Here is a 21,453-nt window from a genome sequence, read left to right as displayed (position 1 = left end):
GGTTAGGATTGGGTAGGAAGTATGAGCTACTCACTAGTGTGGACAGGGCTTAGCTCACAAAACTGCAAATCCAAGGCATTTGCGGGAACTGCAAATGTAAGGCTCTATGTCATTTCTAATTGTTTTTGCTTATTTTTTTTTTATTTATTTTTTTTATATTTGAATGCGCTTTCTATACAATGCATTGAAAAGGGAGGTCAAAGTCAAACTGGAATGTTTCTAGAGGCCTGATTAGCATAATGGGAAATAGTAATGAGACATCCCTGGCCTACACTACTACAGCTTTCAATGCCCATATTTATAATATACAATAAAAATCCTTAGTTTTTGGATCTGGCCTTATTGCTCTCCACAAAAACACCCCAGTTCATTATCATTTTAAAGTGCAGTGTGCTCATTTTTGGATCACAGAAAAGGATTTTCCGCTCCATACACAAAATGCTGCTTTGAGAGTAGGCCAAGGATCACACCAGAAGATTTTCTTCTCCTATTGGACGGATCACAAAGCAAATATGTATAAACGCAGAGCAAATTCTTTACTAACTTAACCAGAGGCAAAACAGCAGATTTCGGCCTAATGTTATAGATGCCCTTTTCTAAATCATCATGCAAATTTAGCCTGCAGCTGCAGAAACAAAGAGGCGGATCTGTGGCTTTGTAAATATTTCTCTCAAATATTGCTTTATTGGCGAGAGTGTTTCTAAGGCTGCATTTATCCCAATGGTGTATTAAAAAGATCAGAAAAGGAAAGGCCATAGACAAATTCATTCAGCTCCACAGAGGCATGTCATTAACACGGCCAGGATGTTCTGGCACCTACAGGGTAAAAGATCACTATGAGATATGCCAGGTCAGTCCACCCCCTACAATATGATTTGGAGATGGAGTAGAGTAAAACATTCAGTCGCAGTTCACTGTCAGTTCTCGGAACCACGACTGAGAAAGTTTCCACTTACTTAGGTTTATTTGCTACAGCTGGCCTGTGTCCAAAATCTCTGGAACTTAGAGTCAGATTAAATGTGTATGTGCTTCAGTAGTTGGGTAGTTTATCATACTGACAATGTTTTCACCATTAACCCTACCTGGGATAAACAATGCACAGTTACCACTGGGAGAGTTAATAAGGCCAATTATGCATGTGTGTGTCCCGATCAATAACCTTAGCTTTAAAACCAAAGGAAAAAAGTTGCGGGAAGTATGGAATTGTACAAATCAATTCTTCTTATTTAATTTTATTTTGTCTAGAGAGTATTAAGGATAAAATAGTCAAACTGTGATTACATCAGACATCATCCAAATTAGCTATTTGCCAAAAAAATAGCAATTACTATTAGGTGAATAAACCCACAAAGGAAATAATATTTTTGCAATATTTTACGTAAAATAGCACATGTATATTACATGTAATATAGTATTTGTGTGCGTTCTTTAATAAGGCATATACACACACGAAGAAAAAGAAAAAATGTTGTGGGAAGTATTAAAAACCAATAACATGTAAGAGAAGTCACAGTATAGAACCTATACTTCAGTTGTTGGATTGAGGTGAATATGCAATATTACATAGATATGAATAATCCTTAATCATTTAATTGGCTTGAAAACAAGATAAAAATAAACCTAGTATAAAACCTCAAAAATCACACGTGGCAAAATCACAAATAATGATAAATATGAAAGTTTCTCAGTATCAGATGATTAAAATTATAATAAGATTATAAGCAAAACCCCATTAAATATATTTATGACACAGAAACATGCATTGTGATTGCCAATATAAATTGACGGCATACGTATATTATGGACAATCACTTTCGCCACTATGGGGGGTGTAAGCACAAACCAGGATAAAAGTCAATCATGCAGGCCGGCACACTAAGGAGGAACCATGCAGAGAGCACCGTTTCAGCTGTCATGGCATTCTGAGTGAGCTTACTTAAAGTTACACTATACGCACCCAGACAACTTCAGCTCATTGAAGTGGTCTGGGTGCTGTGTCCCTTCTGCACTTAGTGCTGCAATGTAAAACATTGCAGTTCCAGACAAACTGCAAGGTTTTCATTGCAGCACTAAGTCTGCCCTCGGTGACTGTCAGACAGCCACTAGGGCGCTTCCGGAATCCAAATGGACGTTTGGTCCGTTAACGGACACTGGACATCCTCACGCTCTGCATAAGTAACTCCAACGTCAGATTTTTCCCATAGAATCAATGTTTTTTTATGGGCAGGTCTAATGTGCTCCAACATTTGCCGCGTATGCACATTAGATCCTGCTCGTCACAAGGCGGAAGTGGGGGCAGAGCTTCAACCCAGCGCCGAGGGACATCGGTGCTGGGACCGGGGGGGAGGGGAGACAGAGAGATCGGTAGTGCCAGGAATACAGCTTTGTATTCCTGGCACTACAGTATCACTTTTAACAACTTTTCCAAATACCAGAAAAAATAAATAAAATAAGCTGTATACGGCTTTTTGTCTCCCCTATGCAAACCTCAGTCAGATAAGAATATTCAATCTGACAGGCAGGAATAACAGTCACTGTAATAGAAATTTGCGTCTATTTAAGGAGCTGTGTCCCTATACCACTAATAAATGCTCAAATTAAATTAATGGACTACCTAGGTAGAGCTTCCAGGGTCACTCCTTCATACCACAGAGTGATACAGGCAGGACAGTATGGTCAGGGGGGTACACTGACATTGAATCTTGAATGTATCTGAAGGTACTCCTAAGCATGTTCAAAAGACAAGATAATCACTGGAATTCAAGCCTTGTCTTCTGCGTTCTGCATAAACCCAATGGACCTTCATTAGGAGGCATAACTGGACAAACTGTGAAAGTAGAAGGCTCCACATATTGCCTAGCAAGCTACAGGAAAACATTGTGGGAATACTGCCAACCCCAAGCACTTCTCAGTGAAATTCTGAGCTATATAGGATTCAGTAAGGGGACCCATTGTCCCTTAGTGGGGAACACATCTTCAACAGCAGGTTTGTAGAAAATAAAATATGTAAATGCATTCAGTGAAACCTCCTCCTGGGAAGAGGACACAGAGCTCCAGACTCTAGAGGACGGGCTAGAGCAGTGGTAGTCAACCTTTTTTTACCTACCGCCCACTAATGCAACTTTTTGGTTGAAAAAATTTCCTTACCGCCCACCAGTTTTCGCGCAAATGCGGAATATTTTTTAGAAAGGAGGGTGTTTTACAAAAAATAAATGTACGTACATTTATCTTTTTATTTCTACTTAATGCAGGTTTATAAGGTTTTTAACTTTATAAAGTTTAATGAGAAAACAATAAAGTAAATTGAAATTACCTTTACTAGTGATTAATGAGATCCTTGAGGTTGATGCTGCGAGACTAAATATTTGATATCTGGTTCGATTTTCGTAAGGAACAAACGAAGGTCTCTTTCAGTGATATTCAGACGACTTCTCTGTTTGCGCATAATATGATTTCTCATATTATCTCTCTATGATTTTTCTTGTGCGTCAGCTCATCTCCTCTCCCTCCTCAATTCCCCTCCCCACCTTTTTTTTCCCCTTTTTTCTATTTTTTAACCTTCCTTGTAGCAATGCCCAGTAGGAAGGCTGAGCTAGGTAGCCCACTTACTATATAGTCCACTATAACAGACAGACACACGTACAAGACACACGTAAAAGACACACATACAGACACACATACAGACACACATACAGACACACATACAGACACACATACAGACACACATACAGACACACATACAGACACACATACAGACACACACACACGACACACACACACGACACACATACACACACGACACATACATACACACACACACGACAAATACAAACACACATACACACACACACGACACATACACACACACGACACATACATACACACACAACACATACACACACACACGACATACATACACACACAACACACATACAGACACAGATACAGACACAAATACAGACACATAGATACACAAATACAGACACATAGATACACACACGACACATACATACACACACACACGACACATACATACACACACCACATACATACACACACACACCACATACAGACACACACACACGACATACATACATACATACACACACACGACACATACAGACACACACACACGACATACATACATACATACACACACACGACACATACATACACACACACACACACGACACATACATACACGACACATACAGACACACATGACACATACAGACACACACAACACACATACAGACACAGATACACACACACGACACATACACACACACACACGACACATACACACATACACACACACAGACACACATACATACACACACATACATACATACACATACACAAGACACACACGACACATACAGGAACACAGACAGACACACATACATACAGACACACACAAGACACACATATATACAGACACACACACACACACACAAGACATACATACAAAGACACACACACACACACACATTATATTTAAGTCACCCTCCTGTTTCCTACCTTTTAGATTCAGGAGGGTGACTTTCCCTGGCGTCCAGTGGTGGCTCAGGTGGATGGGAGTCAGAGTTCCCACTCTGACTCCCTCCTCCTCCTTCCTCCCGCGCGGCTCTCTGTATGCTGGGAGGAGTGACCGGGGAATCACTTCCTCCCAGCAGATTTGATGTCATCACAGGGGGCCCGGTCGCGCTGTTAAAGCGCCCAGCGCTGACCGGGCCCCCTCACAATCCACATCCATCGGGTGGCCCTGACAGCATGGGCCACCCGATGGACCCCTCCATATGCAGCCCCGGCGGTTTGCCGCGCGGGCCGGAGCCGCAATTTGTCACGGCTTTACCCAGTCGCAGGGGTACCGCCGGCTCGCGCCCGTCCGCCCGGTCGTCAGGTCGTCAAAACCTGGAAATCCCTACCGCCCACCTGAAATCCTAAAACGCCCACTAGTGGGCGGTAGGGACCAGGTTGACGACCCATGGGCTAGAGAGTTAAATGCATTCGGAAGCATTAGGACTTTATCTCATCGATCAAAACCTGTGGGCTATCACCATCCAAGTAAAGAAATCTAATGTATAACAGGGCATCTAGTATTAGCTCAAATGCTGTTAATGAGTGTCTAATGTAAATATTTGTAGCATAACAGTACCCACTTATTGACCTCAAAATGCTGCAACTTTGTGTAGGCCTTACTAGTAATCAAAAATGCAACAGGTGCACTAACCAATGACTCATCTTATACTAAAATTAGATACTATATGTAACGGATCCCCTACACAGTGAAGCAGCAATTAAAGCTCTGAGCTACCCAAACATCAGCCAAGACTTGATGAAGGGTACAAGAATACTGGTCTATTATGGCTTAGTGGCCATCTTATATACACAGACCACCAGCAGCCGGTCTCCAAAAAATATTATATCCCTGGAATTGAACGCCCAAGTTGTCCAAATAGCGCTCAGATCCCATGATCACAGCTGAATCGCCACCAGGTTTAAGTTTTGACCAACCGCACGCGTGGCGCCTGCCCAAATTAGTTCCAGAGAATCAGTGGTAGCGGTCAGTCACTTTTGGGAGTTCCATACGAACAAACTGTTGAATAGTTCCCCTGGCTCATAAGTAGCGATTGTTCGTGCGAACAATCCTACCGAACAGCACTCTCCTGGCTTGTCGTGGAAAGAAGCAGACGTTCGTGTGAATTTGCCGGTGTTCGCGAGGTCGAGTGCCCGACTTAGAGTTCCAGACACTGGACGACCCAGTACCGCTGCCTGCTTTCGTGCGACAAGATGGCCACGTGTTTTTCGGTTATACAAACGGCGGCCACACAGAGAGAGCACTTAAGTTTGTGGTTTATTTGAAGTTAATGAGCCAGGGGGGTGGTCAGTGTTCGGTAGATCCATCTACCGAACGCAGGGAAAGTAACCGGGTGAATAAAATACCAAGTTTCTGTCACAGGGGAGATGTGACAAAAAAAGATGTAGGATGTAAAGATCAGTTATCAAGCATCCAAACACTGTGGCTAAACCCTAGTTTACAAATGACATGTCTTGAAATAATAATTTAGCAAACGCAACAATACTTTTGATAGGAGCATTGGCACTGCTATACATCTCTTTAATTAAAAACAAGTACAATTAAAAACATGCGTTCTGATCTTTCTATCTGTTTGTACATGGCTATACATAAAATGCCGATTGTAATGTGTCAAACTGACTGTTTAATTTTACCAAATACACGCAAGTTTAATTAAAGGGGTACTCTAACATGGTTATTCACAAAAGTGAGAGTAAAATGAAAGTGATTTTCAAATTTAAGGCCAAGATAAATCAAACTGAAAGAATTATCAGACTATTATGCTTCTAGTTTGGCTTCTTTGGCCTAAATTTACTTCTAATGCTCACTTTAATAAAAAAAAAAAACAAAAAAAAAACCTGTAAGTGTCAGATAGCTTATTGCAGTACTTATAATAGAAGAAGCCCTTTTTTGGGGTAACATTTTGAAGAAACAGAAAAAGATGAGATATGCTACTTCTACCGCTGGTATTACAAAAAGGATTCACTTCCAAAACGTCAGTTAAAACCAGACACAATAATAGACAGCAAGTGCTGGGCTATCTGAATCAGGATGGACTGCATTACAAAGAAGTGAAGTGCCATTATAATATATTTAATACACAGTGATCATTTTACATTTTTTATTCAATATTAATGTTGTAATAGCAGAGCATCATTCATTTCACTGCTGGCTATCGCCTGATTTCATGGCGGGCTGTCACTACCAAGGTCTACCCAAGAAAGCTCTGGGAAGTATATTGGGTGTCAGAAGGGCCTGCTGGGGAATAAGTGATGGTTTCCCTCTGAGCTGCAGTGAAGGGCACTGATAACCCACCCTGAGGTGTATACATTTCATTTTCTTATTGGTCACCCATCTTGTACAGTATAAGGGCACATGTGTGTGTTTGTTTTGTATGTTGCTGATTCATCTCACAGTAATAACCAGCTGGGTAAAATATATTTTGCGTAAAAATGCCTCACAATGGCCTACACACAGGAAAATGGAAATAATCTAGTAGAAGAAACATATAGACCTAAAACGTATCAAGAATCTACAAGCTGTGCTTGTAATGGAGTAGAAGGAGATACAAAAGGTTTAGAGCATTTTATAGGCAATTCAAGTTGGATTTATTAGGACATTACATAAAAAAAGGCTTAACTAACATCAGGCATGGAAAAAAATTCACTTTAGTGCAATTGTATTTGCTTACATTCTGTTCGGCTAGAGAATACACAAGCTGTGGGAGAATGTCTCCTTTAACAACTGCTTCTGCCAGATCATCATTATAATTGGCTAGCCTCCCGAGAGCCAAAGCAGAGGTCTGCTGGATAGTTGGGACAACGTCCAAGAGCAGGGGCCGTAGCAGAGACATAACGCCTAAGAAACAGGAGAGAAAAAGAGAAATACAAGCTGTATGAGGAGTGCTAATACACTTGATCCTTTGTAAGGTTTACACGTTTTAGAGAGCAATTAAAGAAATATTTCACATAACACTATCTTTATGAGCTACCAGTAAAACATAAAATAGTCTGTGAATTAACAAAACTGAACAATCAAGCAACATTTTGTTCCTGTTTTGGAGTTAAATGAATACCTTCAACTACGCGATTAGCAGTAGGAATTCTAATTACCCAAACAAATATCCTGGTCTTCACCATGAGGAGTAAGTGTGAACAATAATAAGCAAAATATAAAAAGTTAATTTATACCATTAAAATATGTTACAGAAACTCTGGAATTCTCCCAAGTGAAAGACTAAACCCTAAACAGCTTAACATTTTCAGTCTGCAATTCCCTGACACCCTTTTTGCTCATATTTATTTAATATTAGCGGATTAATAGTCTCAGCAGATCTTCTAAGTGGTGTTTACAATATTGTGCGGACATCCTATTTGAAACATTTAAAGAAACACTACGGTGTTAGGAATACAAACCAAGCAAATGTCGCTTCACATGCAGAAAAAAAAAAATGAATGTTAACCCAGGTTAAAGGTGACTTTCAATGTTTTATATTCACTGGTGTAAATTCCAGGGTAATGACCGTTTCCATCTAAATACAGTTTTTTTGCAGGTGAGGTTTGCTTCCTCATATACCTTTAGTCATCCCCTTTTAATATTTTATTTTACTTCTCTCCCCTCAAATATGTCTCCTGGTAATCTCCTATGAGAAATATAATACATCATTTTAGTATCTCTTTCTTGTATTAACTGTTTGACATTTGGTATGTCAGCTCCAAGCCAAGATCTCCAGAACTGGACACAACTTATCTCATCACGTCTCAAAGACCATATATAACTGGCTTTTCCTCTGTTTGGCTACACTGTCAGTTCTCCATAACTCATGTAAAGAAAATTCAAAAGCATCTACTCTGAAGATACAGGGTAGGGAGGAGAGGGGGGATATGATCAATAACACTTCCTGGTTTTCTTCAGGTATCGTATGAGTGTTTTCAATTTGATCACTTTTGTCTGGTAGTTCCAAATCAACACTGACGTGCGAGTAGGTTTCTAAAAGCATGTTCAAATAGCAAACATTTGGGTATATGTGTATTTGTTGCTTTATAAATGTTATGTTATCAAGCTATTTCAATTTTCTTTAGAGGATTAATAAGGAATGGTTAGTTTAAGTGGGATGCAACGTCATCCACATGTCATCAAATAAGGGGAACAGTTAGTGGCGTTTGTTTTGCTTATGCACACACTTTCAAGATTTTCAGGGTGTTGGGCAACCATCAGGCAGATGTTTAAATATTTTATAAGCCCTCTGGTTCTTTATGAATGCCCACATTTTACTCACTTACAACCCTATCCCTGCAACGTTACAGATTTATTCCTGGTAACATTTTGCTATTTGTATTTACAGGTGTTTTGTAACGGACACTATATAAAAACGAATATAGCATTAAGTGGTTAAGAATGTTGTTTTAAATGAAACCACGTAAACAAAATTTCAGGTAAAAGGCCACTTCAATGCACACCGAGGGTGGGGGAAAGATTACAATAATGCACATCTGTGGCTTATTAAAGATGGGATAACAAACTGCACGAACTTCATTTAAATGGCAGTACCATAAAAACATGACTCAACACTAGCAGAAAAAAGTCATGTATAAGCCAGCGCCACTTTTTCCAAAATATTTATTTTTCTTTGGCCGGTAGGAAAGCATTAGGAATTGCATATCATAATACTATGTCGGTATCAGGATTTTAAGAAAGCCAAGAAAATGTATTGTTAGAGATTTAAGTGATCACTTGTTCCAACTTCAGAAATACATGCATCAAATAAGGACATTTATGTAATTTGGAGGTTCTCTGGCCAAAAATAAGAAGTGGCTTTCTACAAAGAAACACATTTTTTTTTTACAAAAAAAAAGGTTATGTAATCCTGATCTATTTTCTAGCAAGGCTGCAACTGCATGGCCGAAACTGGACTTAAGACAAGAATATTAATTTGTTAAAAGTTCAGCTAGCAATCCCATATGAATAAATTACAGTTTAGTTGGGAATCTGCCACAGTAATTAAATCACATCCCAACTTCCGACTGTAATGGTGAGATTCTATCACTGGACTCCGAAGTTGCAAACAAAAATATTTCCCTGGAGGCTCTAAAAAGAATCTGATTTATTATTCTGTACATAATCCAAGTTTGAGGAATCTCGTGTGCTGAGCTCTGTAACCCAGTTCTAACATCAACGTTTTGATGGCCCAAGCGAAGGAGACGCCATAACTGCCACATAGCTCAGAGGAACAGCTGCTTTTCAGACTGAGCGTTTCTCTCTTCCTTGGAGCTCAAAAGATCAACTTCCCTTGTAAAGTGTTACAATGTGCACAGTGGGCTGAAATAGCTCACAAGGAAGCAAACCAGTGTTTAAACCAACTGTTCCTATTAAAGGCCTCTGTAACAAGCCAGCCTTGCCTCTCTTCAATCCACTTTTAACTCTTTCCAAAGACTGCAACACTTCTAACAGTTCAAAAATCTGTTAAGAGAGCTACTTTGATAGTTAAGTGAGATCTATACGTTTTTTAAATTGTATTATCTTTAAAAAAAAAAAAAAAGTGAATGCTTCATATACACTCCTGAAACTGTATGTATCACATGACAAATTTCACGTGGCTGAGATTGCACCCATGCTGATTGCACCCATGCTGTATTTAACATACACAATAAAAATGTAAAAAACAACAACAAACAAACAATTTTTAGTGTTCTGTTTATGCTCTGGAATAATTGTGTACAAATGAGTACTTCAGAAACATCACACTGGCAATGCAATAGTTAATGGGGAAGCATCCAGATTGACAGAGAAATTGTTTCTGGATTAAAATAAAAGAACTTCTGGCATTAGAAGATTTCACAGTATACTGTGTAGGCAGTACCTCTCCAGACTTCACATTAGTTGGGAGATCTTGTTATACAGTCTAAGCCAGTGATGGCGAACCTTTTTGAGCCCGAGTGCCGAAACCGCAATACATGCCAACTTTTTTTCCTTAAAGTGCCAACACGGCAATTGCGTGTGTGTGTGGGGGGGGGGTGCGTGTGTGTGGGGGAGGGTGCGTGTTGTATGTGTAAATGAGGGGTGCTGTGTGTGTGTGGGGGGTGCTGTGTGTGTGTGGGGGGGTGCTGTGCTGTGTGTGTGGGGGGGGGTGCTGTGCTGTGTGTGTGTGGGGGGGTGCTGTGTGTGTGGGGGGTGCTGTGTGTGTGGGGGGAGTGCTGGGTGTGTGTGGGGGAGTGCTGGGTGTGTGTGGGGGGAGTGCTGGGTGTGTGTGGGGGGAGTGCTGGGTGTGTGTGGGGGGAGTGCTGGGTGTGTGTGGGGGGAGTGCTGGGTGTGTGTGGGGGGAGTGCTGGGTGTGTGTGGGGGGAGTGCTGGGTGTGTGTGGGGGGAGTGCTGGGTGTGTGTGGGGGGGAGTGCTGGGTGTGTGTGGGGGGAGTGCTGGGTGTGTGTGGGGGAGTGCTGGGTGTTTGGGGGGTGCTGGGTGTTTGGGGGGTGCTGTGTGTTTGGGGGGGTGCTGTGTGTGTGTTTGGGGGGTGCTGTGTGTGTTTGGGGGGGTGCTGTGTGTGTGGGGGGGGCGTGCTGTGTGTGTGTGTGTGTGGGGGGTGCTGTATGTGTGTGAGAGGGGTGCTGTATGTGTGTGAGAGGGGTGCTGTGCTGTGGGGGGTAAGGGGTACTGTGTGGGGGGTAGGGGTACTGTGTGTGGGGGAGTAGGGGTACTGTGTGTGGGGGAGTAGGGGTAATGTTGTGGAGGAGTAGGGGTACTGCTGGGGGGTAGGGGTACTTCTGGGGGGTAGGGGTACTTCTGGGGGGGTAGGGGTGCTGTGGTGGGTAGGGGTGCTGCTGGGGGGTGGGGTGGGGTGTTGCCGTGGTGGGTAGGGGTGGTGCTGTGGTGGGTAGGGGTGGTGCTGGGGGGGTGGGGTGGTGCTGGGGGTGTGGGGTGGTGCTGGGGGGGTAGGGTGCTGCTGGGGGGGTGGGGTGGTGCTGGGGGGGTACGGTGCTGCTGGGGGGGTGGGGTGGTGCTGGGGGGTAGGGTGGTGCTGGGGGGGTGGGGGGGTGCTGGGGGGGTAGGGTGCTGCTGGGGGGTGGGTGGTGCTGGGGGGGGTAGGGGTGGTGCTTGGGGGGTAGGGTGGTGCTGTGGGGGGTAAGGGTGGTGCTGTGGTGGGTAGGGTGCTGTGGTGGGTAGGGGTGGTGCTGGGGGGTAGGGTGCTGCTGGGGGGGGTAGGGTGGTGCTGTGGGGGTAGGGGTGGTGCTGTGGTGGGTAGGGTGCTGTGGTGGGTAGGGGTGGTGCTGGGTGGTGGGGTGCTGCAGGGGGGTAAGGGTACTTCTGGGGGGGTAGGGGTGGTGCTGTGGTGGGTAGGGTGCTGTGGTGGGTAGGGGTGGTGCTGGGGGAGTAGGGGTGGTGTGTTAGTATCCCACCCCCTCCTTTTTACCTCCAATGAAGTGTGGGGGGGGGCACAGCCATCCCTGGTGGTCCGGTGGTGGTAAGTACTGCAGGGGGAGGGATCTGTGTAGCAGCTCCCCCTGTCCTCCCGCGCGATGCTGTGTGGAGCGTTGCCATGAGCTCCCCCTGTCCTCCCGCGCGATGCTGTGTGGAGCGTTGCCATGGTAACGCTCGGCAACGCTCCACACAGCATCGCGCGGGAGGACAGGGGGAGCTGCTACACAGATCCCTCCCCCTGCCTCCCGACCCGGAAGCAGAATAGGCGCCTGCCGTTTCGGGCAGGCAGGCGCCTATTCTGCAGTGATGGCGGACCTGTGGCCGCGTGCCCACAGAGAGGGCTCGGCGTACCACCTGTGGCACGCGTGCCATAGGTTCGCCATCACTGGTCTAAGCTGACAGTAGAAACATTGTATCTCTTATCTCTTATTAGTTTATAGAATAGATTGTGAAGGAACTTGCTAGGGCAGATGTGAATTTGTATGGTGTGAATTTGTATTTGGCTTGGCCTCTGAGAAGTATAGTATCCAGGGATGCACCAAAATGAAAATTCTGGGCCGAAAAATACAGGATGTCCTTGACCAAAAATGACTCTCTTTCTCCCCCCCCCCCCCCCCAAAATGATTTGTGTAGGCTATGTAGCACAGTCTGCAGCTCACACCAGGCGGAGGACCTGACAAGTCACTCTGCCCTATTTTCAGCGGATTTGATCCGTTTTCGGACTAAATGGGATAGGCCCATTTTCGGCCGAAAAGTTCGGCAGCCAAAATTTCGGTGCATCCCTAATAGTATCTGTTTGTGACGTCCGTCACTGAGAAGGTGGTTTATATTCACTTATAGGCACCTGTGAGCAGGAAGAGAGGGGGAAAAAAAACATTTCCCCAGAATATGTGCAATAACGGAGGATCTAAAATAAGGTGTTTGGAGTGCCCCTTTAACCTAATAACTCGGGTACAATTCAGACCATTATATCCTCAAAAGTTGTAATGCAATGTAAATGGAGATCTTCATGACACCACAAGCCAAGTAGATGGGGGACACTCGTAGCACCCAAACTGTAACTATGCTCATATAACATCTTGCATGAATAAATACCTTAATTAAAAATAATTTTCTTTTACAAGGAAGGAAAACATCATCTAAAACATATCATTTTAAAGAACTTAAGTCTTATGCTTAAAGAAGGCCGTAATGGCATTCGTTTCCTACAATACACTGCTCACAAGTATGCATTACACACATGTCTTGCCTGTTATTTCAACAGTCAGATCATATTTTCTAATTCCATAATGCACAGTACGTGATGTACAAAAGTGAATTAAAAAATGTAACATAAGGTGTGACCAATATTGGGCACTGCACTAATCTCTGGGCAATACACGTTATACATGATCCCGCCTGCCCAAGGTAGCTGCTGCAATTTGCGTCTGATGCTATTAATTCAGTCACTCTGCTATTAAAAGGCTGGTGAGACTGAGATAAAGAATGATTCTATATTCCCATCACCTGTACCAGGATTTCAAAAGAGAGCTGAATTAAGGACAACAGCCACAACTGACAGCTGTTTCATGGAAGTATAACTCTCACAAATCTTGGTCAGATCAGGACATGCAAGTCCTCCTACTCCTAATTAAAAGGAACACAAACATTTTAATCTATTTTTTTTTTTTTTTTTTTGGTAAGTAACAGCTTTATTTAAATGCCTTTCATATGAATAGCAGACAGACTAAAACATATACAAAATACAGTTAAAGGAACAGTGCACGCACAAACACAAACACAGCTTTACATTGAAAAAGGCTACTTGAAATCACCTAATGATCAGCAAATAAATACTTACTTGGGAATCCACTTAAATTTTTAATTTAAAGGACCAGTAAAAGCACCCAGACCACTTTATCTCAATAAAGTAGTCTGGGTGTATTAGCCCTTTAGTTTTTTTTTTTTGTAAATCTTTATTTTATTGAGACATTGAGTTATGCGGTACAGAATGTGAACAAAAATAAAGGAGTTAGTGCATAAGACAAGACGTTAATCAAGTAGTTGGTCATTATACTCATATCTGTCTCATTTTTTGTAAAGTAAACATGCAAGTCTAATTAGTAACAACCAGCTATACCATATAGTGCAGTGTAACAATCAATAGGTAAGTCAACGTAAGTAATATCAAGCTTCTTAGTTATATCAATAATGTTATGGTATGATGGATTCAGGCTAAACCGTAGCTTGAACTATAATCTATTTTTTAATTGTGTAAAATAAATAATATACAGTTTTTATATGGCACTATTACCTTCACCATGACATGCACCCTATATATATATATATATACAATCTACATTGGAATAAAACATTTAAATAAGCACAAGACAGAAAGCAAATGCAATTAGGAAAAAAAGAAAAGTTGTGTAATAAAGTGACAAAAATATTTATAACTAAATACAACATTAATTTGGGATTTTTCTCAAGCCTATATAATAGTGAAAAAAATATTGAAAGAAATAAGAATGGCTCAAAGCAGATTTACATAAATTAATTAATAAAGTGAAAAACACTAAAGGGGAATTATCACTTCTCTGGAACACTCCAAAGTATATATTTGAATGAAAATGTTCAGATTTTTTTGTTGTAGAGCTTGTTTCAAGTATATCATACATTAGAATCAAACCACAAGAGACAAACCAATAAAACTAAATAGAAATTGAAAGGTATACACACAGACACATGCAGTTGTATCCATGAATCCAGTTGTTACCCTAGTAAGGTTTCATTCACCCTGTATTACAGTATGGCAGTACAAATAACGTCCGGTTTCATTCTTTCCCTGTACATTAAACCTCACAAGATTTCCCAACATGTATTTCTAGGTATCTTTAGATCTGGATAATATTTTAAAAGATGGGGACCAAACCTAGGCTATATTTTTGCACGGTTCCAGATCAGAATTTGTAAAAAGTAGACTTTATTGAAAATCTAAAGTAGCTCAATGTCCACTTTGAATGAGGACTCCTTGAGCAAAACTGGATCCTATCTATTTTTTACCAAATTAGATTACGCATTTCACTCAGCATAGACAGTAGGTTTCAAGCAGTGCAGACCTAACTGGGGAAATTTTAAATTTAAGAGGAATTTGTAATTTATTGAGATGATGAACAGAAGAGTCTGCTTGACAGAGTTCCCAATCAGATAACTATATCAACTATATACCTGAATGCATATAAATATTTTTCTTACATCCGCAGTCTTAAGAGAACAGGGAGACGCAATCGTTTGTAAAGATAGCCACCAGCACTTGCAGGGAGAGAACATGGCTGCACATAGGATTGCTGTTCTGCCACAGACATTGGTTTAGCTATTTTATTTTTTCCCCCAAGACTTTAACATTGTAGGCAGACACATGTCAGGTCAGCTTTAACAGCTAAATTGCAATAATATGTTCAACACATTTTTTCCCAGTGCAACTGAATTAATCCAAATAATTTTCAAATAGAACTGAAAAGTCACATACTATTATTGAATTTGAATATTTTCATTCCACTGTATGTGAATCATACATTAACTGTATATTCCACCCAAAGGAAATGTAATTATGGACTCACGGTCTACATTTCTTCCAACTGTCATGATCAATAACAAATATTCTTGTTAAGAGTAACAGAGATTAAAACACTTTTCACTTGTTACAATTACACTATTCATAAACTCATTAAGTCTCTTTCAATGTCGTGCTCTATCACCATGACAACTTTATTAAGTCACATTTTGGGCTGGCTGGAATAAATATTTTTGTGTGCCCCTAGTAGTTTTGGCTTCCATGAACATGCCTCAATTATCTGATTTCTCTGCCAAGATTTTGGAGGAACTTTCCCAAACTTTGCACTGAAAGGATAGCCTGCGAACATTTGTGGTTTGTGGGGCATGGCATCCTTACTCATAAGCCACATAAAACATTGTACAGTTACAGAGATAAATAGCAGAACAGTGTATGTGCCTACGTTAAAACGACTACCTGCGCTTGTAATAAGCAAACCGTGTGCAGAGTGTGATTAGAGAGTGATCGTATCAAAGGGGCACAATAGTGTCAGCACACAAACGTGTATTCCCAATACTATCGTTCTAAAATCACGTTTAGGTAATGGGCCTGCTTGCTTTGGTTTAGAAATGTGATTTCCTAACCTTTTTCCATCAGGGCTCCTCACATCTGGCCCTGCGTCTGATCTGCCTCCTTGGCTAAGATTACCAGAATTGATTATCTCTGCCAATCACAATGCTTTCCCATAGGAGAGCAGTGGATTGGCAGAGAACGTCAATTCTGATTATCTTAGCTAAGGAGGCTGGAAGGGGGCAGAGTCAAACACCACCTTGGCCAATCAGCATCTCCTTATAGAAGTTTAGTGTTTCCATGCAGAGCGTGGAGACACTGCAGCAATGTCCCAGGAAGCACCTTTAGCAGCTATCTGAGGAGTGTCCAACTAAGCTGCAATGTAAACAATGCCTTTTCTCTAAAAAGGCAGTGTTTGCATTAAAAAGTCTGCAGGGGGGGGGGCGGGGCCTGAAGGCCGACCAAGATGGACGCATGATACCGGAGCTCCTCATGCAAAGCTTCCAAATAGCCTGATCCTGGACTCAAACATTTAACTTTTGGCATAAACCTGCACATTAATACCAAGGAGCACCCTACCGAACAAGAAAACCACTTTGCCGGCTTTCTTGGCGGGCAAAACTTCGGCGGCCTGCCGACATACTCGAGGCAGAGGAGGCGGCCGATCCTCTGCCCGAGACTGAAGAGCCCCTGCTGTTGAGCCCTGTCCCCCCCCCTCTGGACCGGTGGGGGTTATCCCGGTCCCCACTGGCACATTCATGTGGACCCCTATGGGTCGCCTGAACACCTAAGTGATACACGAGGCTGTAACCTGCTACCCAAGATGGCTGCTGTACCACAGACTACACAGCCCTTCCCACAAGCAACTACCTATGCTGACCCGCTCCTGCAGGCCTTCGACCGATTGTGCGCCCAGTTCTGGACGAAGCTGAGCTCACGCACGCTCACCACTTTACCTCCAAGCCCAGGCGAACTCCCCCTGCTCGGGTCCGCGGACCAGCACCACGAGGCGGGTCCAGGCAAACGTGGCCAGCATGGGGCATCACAAAGCGGGAGACCCAAGCACCAGATGCAGGGGGCGCACAGCCGTCGCGTCCTGAACCCGAGAAGAGGAAGACAGGGGCCGCGGAGGTGGCCGCGCACTACTCCCCGCCAACGTGTCTCGGCGAGCCGACCTGGAAGAGGCAAGCATTACCTGCATGGCGGGAAACCTGCCGCAACACTGGAGAGCTGGAAGCTTGTTCCTGCAGCTGCCCGACTCAGCACTACAACATGCCGTCCACAACATAATGGACAATCACACATGATCAATTGCCTTCCACCTGCGGGTATTGGCTGAGCAGACCCAAGTAAATATGTCGGAGATAGACTGTTTTATAGGCCAGTAGCTTATGATCCTTGTCCTGTCTCCCCTATGAAGCTAATGTCATAGAACACTCGCTTTAAATAGCTTACCTTAAAATTCTTATGTCGCTTCTCAGAAGGGGTCAGCGCTGTACATTAGCAAGCCATACATGCTGGGGCTGTGGGTTATCAGCACTAACTCTATTAGGGGACCCTAATGGACTGTCTATACTGATTAAGCTACCTAACCAGTGGTATTATTTCCTGTAATTGAGCAACCACAGATCTGTTAGAGCCTTAGGATTCCACTTTCAGTTGGCAAACCTGTTTTATTATTAGCAACCTTATAGTTTAAGCTTGTATACCTAGCCTGGTAATAATCGTTTTAGAGCTAACCTGATATCAAATAGATTGCTAACGTTTAGACAAAACTGCTTAGCTTCGCATGTTTTACGAAAAAGAAAAATTGTGCAAGTTTATCATGCCATGTTTAACCTATGTATGTGTCTTTAAGTAAACGAACGCTGTTGTGGCGCATGACAATGCTCTGTAATCACCCGCACAACAAAAATAAAGAATTTAAAAAAAAAAAAAAAAAAAAAAGTCTGCAGGGACTGACAAAACACACAAGAACAACTACAATAATCTGTAAACTAAGCACACTGCCCATAAAGAGAACTGAGGATAGTCTCACTGGGCTGCAATACAAACGGTTGTCCTTCTTGTAGCGGAACTCCAATACCACGAATAGGTTTCTCTGCTAGAAGAATCGCTGATCAGTTAATATAACTCTCTCTCTCTCAGTAACTATACGACACATAGTTCTGGGAGTACAGCTGTTTTTATTCAGGAAAACTTAGCCTTTTATGCACATACCCCAGCATGGGGTCTCCATTGTCTTGTACATATTGCTCGCCAAGGCGTCTGTGTCCGGGAGATAACAGAGTCACTGACCGGTAAACTTATTATCTCCCAAATGCAGAGAGCTGAACATAAAACATAAAACACCCCAAAAGTAAAATAGTGCTCGGATCCATAAGGAATTGTTCGATCGCCACCAGGGTAAAGTTTTGAACGGCCGGACGAGGACTAAGTCCAAAACCGTTCCAGCGGTCAAATATCAGGAGCTCCTGTGGCCAAACAAAAGCAGGTTCCCCTGGTTCTCTGGGAGCGATTGATCCAAATAGTTTGTAGTACTTCCCCTCCAAACTTCTGGCAGGTTGGCAAGTGGAATAAAACAGTCTTGCAAGAAGACCGGGAGCCGTGTGGTCAAGTAGCCGACGTCGTTCGCGGCCACCCACCGCTGGGGTCATTCGGTCAACAATATGCCCGCCATCTGCCAGGGAGCACATGTTCGGCAGACGGGAAAGAGCCGAACCAGGGGGGCAGTGAATAAGTTCCAAGTGGGTAAAACTTTTACAAGGACAGGGTCGGCCACACCTCTATAGACTATAATATATGTGATCTAGATGTAAAGCACTAGTGGTAGTAGCAATGGCGACTAGCCAATCAGAACATAAGGATTATATAATCTTATTACCCTAGTCAGAATGGAGGCATTATCAACACTATATTTTAATATAATGATCTTTTCATCAAGTTTTGAAAGAAAACTGCTTGTGTGTTAAATAAAGTATATGTAATAGAATCTAAGCCATATAGAAACACCTTGGGTAAGACAGTGTTTGAATTTGTCAGTCATTCTGATGAAGCCCCTACAGTGTACAGGGGGTGAAGCAGGGAAACCATACAGACTGCTGGTTTTAAAACACTGTCTGACCCAAGGTCTATCTAAATGACTGAAGGAACCTGGCATATACTAAGGTAGGGATGAGTTTTTACATATACTTCTGTGACAAACTCCCCTGTCCTCGTGAGTTTGCCATGAGCTCCTGGAGGAGCCTCCTTGCCAGCCTCCTGCCCACCGACTATGGGCCATGTCATTGACTGTAAAGACCCATATTTTATTCCCCCTTGTTCCCCAGGTTCGGCACTTTCCATTCGTACACATAGAACCGAACGCTAACTCCCTGGCGACCGTTTGCATGGACCAAAACCGCGAATAGACTTCAGGGGGACTTAGCTGCGAAAGCCCTGGAACTATATTCGGCATGAAGACTTCGCGGTTCCTGGTTGATCCCCAGCGGCATTTAGCCGCGATTCTATGGAACTTTTTTCGGCTAGGAGACCATGCGTGCGGTCGGTCAAATTATGATTTTCAGGACTGCGTGTCGTCCAGTGCCTGGGGGTGTCAAGAGAGAGTTCCTCATTCGGCTCCAGGAGGGAGCGGTTCCAGGACCCCAGTCAAGCTACGGCGACTGTGGGCCGAAGTGCTGAGATTTGTCCCCTGTTCCAGCTCGGAAGCGGTCCTTCGCGGAGGTACCCAGCCAGAGGTACAGGGAACTCCGCTACAACTTTATTTAACTGAATTGATTTCCTTTAAAACTTGATGAAAGTATCATATTAAAGAATAGCTTAGAGGTGACAGTTGTCCTTTAATTAATGCCTTACCTCCACTGAATATATTATCTAAACAGAAGGCTTTCATTTTTATGAGAATGAAAGCCCTCTTCAAATTAGGAAAGGCTACCTTAATCGTGCCATAAGTATTACAAGAGCCCATCCCTAGCCCGTGCTGGTTTATCAATACTGGGCAAAAGCTTTAATTCAATTCCTCCATAATTACTCTCTACTGTTATGCTTATTCTTAAAGTAGTAAAATGCCTATTACACATGCAGATAAGCAATAAAAGTCACAGTGGGTCTGTACTTTAGGTTGATTGATTATTGGCATCTTCAAAACCACAGTGTCTCTTTGGAATAATTAACAAGGGTGCTATGTCTAACACAAGCTGGAGCACGATTGCACAATCCACAGATAAAACCAAACTTTTACCTGAATTGCTCTAAAGGTGACCTATTGGTGGTTTACTGGCTTTATATACCATATTCCCATAATTTGAGATCATTTCTAAAAGGATTATACAAATATAATCTATATATTGCCCTGGTGAGATCACCAGCAAACGGTATACATTTAAATATCTATTGATCTAAAAAACACTTCTGCCTCCTCCAGGACAAGCAGTACAATGGATGTGCCCAAATCTGTATACCAGCCGTATTTGTGGTTTCCTTTTCATGTGGGACTGGCATGTGGGACTTTAGCACAGAAAGCATACTGTAGACTTATTTAGATAACTGTATTCATTTGAATACAATTAGAAGCATATTAAAGAGCTCTTGCCATATTTGGCAGTCTATTTGATTTACATAAATCAGTACAATTAAGAAACGATTACCAATCTGTAACTGCGGATAGCCTATAAAATACTAATGTGCAAATCAACAAACCTTTGTGGTTTATAGCTATCAATCGTCTTTTTAGCAAAAATACTAAACAGAAAATAATATGAAATATACATTCAGCAATTTTCCAGCTGACTTCACCTCTGCATCCCAATGTCATATCAACGCAAAACCATTGAGTTCTGTCACTGGCCCCAGTTTCACAAGACTCTACACTCAAAGCCACTTCTAATTACTACACAATATGCAATACAGATCTGTGCATTCAGCTTAGCCGTCCATAAAGACATTCTCATTGAATTAAAGTATAATCTATTTTAACTACTGACCTAGAATAAACTTACCACTTATGCGCTACCAATGGCTACCATAACAACCTATATCATACTTATTTGGTTGCAGAAGAAGCAATGGAATTTATATTACATAAAAAATGTAAATGGCAAGAACTGAAATGTTAGCATCACAGGTTGTATATCATAAGTAACAAAGGCAATACATAGAATACAACTGTAAGAATCCCTGAACGGTTATAAATAGTATAATTATTTTCATAACTAAACAGTGAATAAGCTTGAAACACAAACCCACTTCCGGAGTCTTCCAGGGGGGCCAGTTTTACAAATCACACTACAACAAATTCCCATATCCTTACAACGGTCACTAAGCAGGGGTAGGCAACCATTGGCACTCTAGGTGTTACAG

The 21,453-nt window shown here is 42.4% G+C and overlaps 1 protein-coding gene across 1 annotated transcript in view; it reads right to left on the bottom strand.

Annotated features, from left to right (window-relative positions):
- Positions 1-21,453, bottom strand: part of SPAG6 (sperm associated antigen 6) — a 128,567-nt gene that overhangs the window by 81,258 nt on the left and 25,856 nt on the right. The window contains exon 3 of the mRNA XM_063450782.1: positions 7,272-7,438. Within this exon, the coding sequence (XP_063306852.1) occupies positions 7,272-7,438 (167 nt within the window). The remainder of the gene's footprint in view (positions 1-7,271; positions 7,439-21,453) is intronic.

The sequence above is a fragment of the Pelobates fuscus genome, chromosome 4 (assembly GCF_036172605.1).
Source record: "Pelobates fuscus isolate aPelFus1 chromosome 4, aPelFus1.pri, whole genome shotgun sequence".
Lineage (NCBI taxonomy): Eukaryota > Metazoa > Chordata > Amphibia > Anura > Pelobatidae > Pelobates > Pelobates fuscus.
This window is presented reverse-complemented; position numbering and strand designations above follow the sequence as displayed.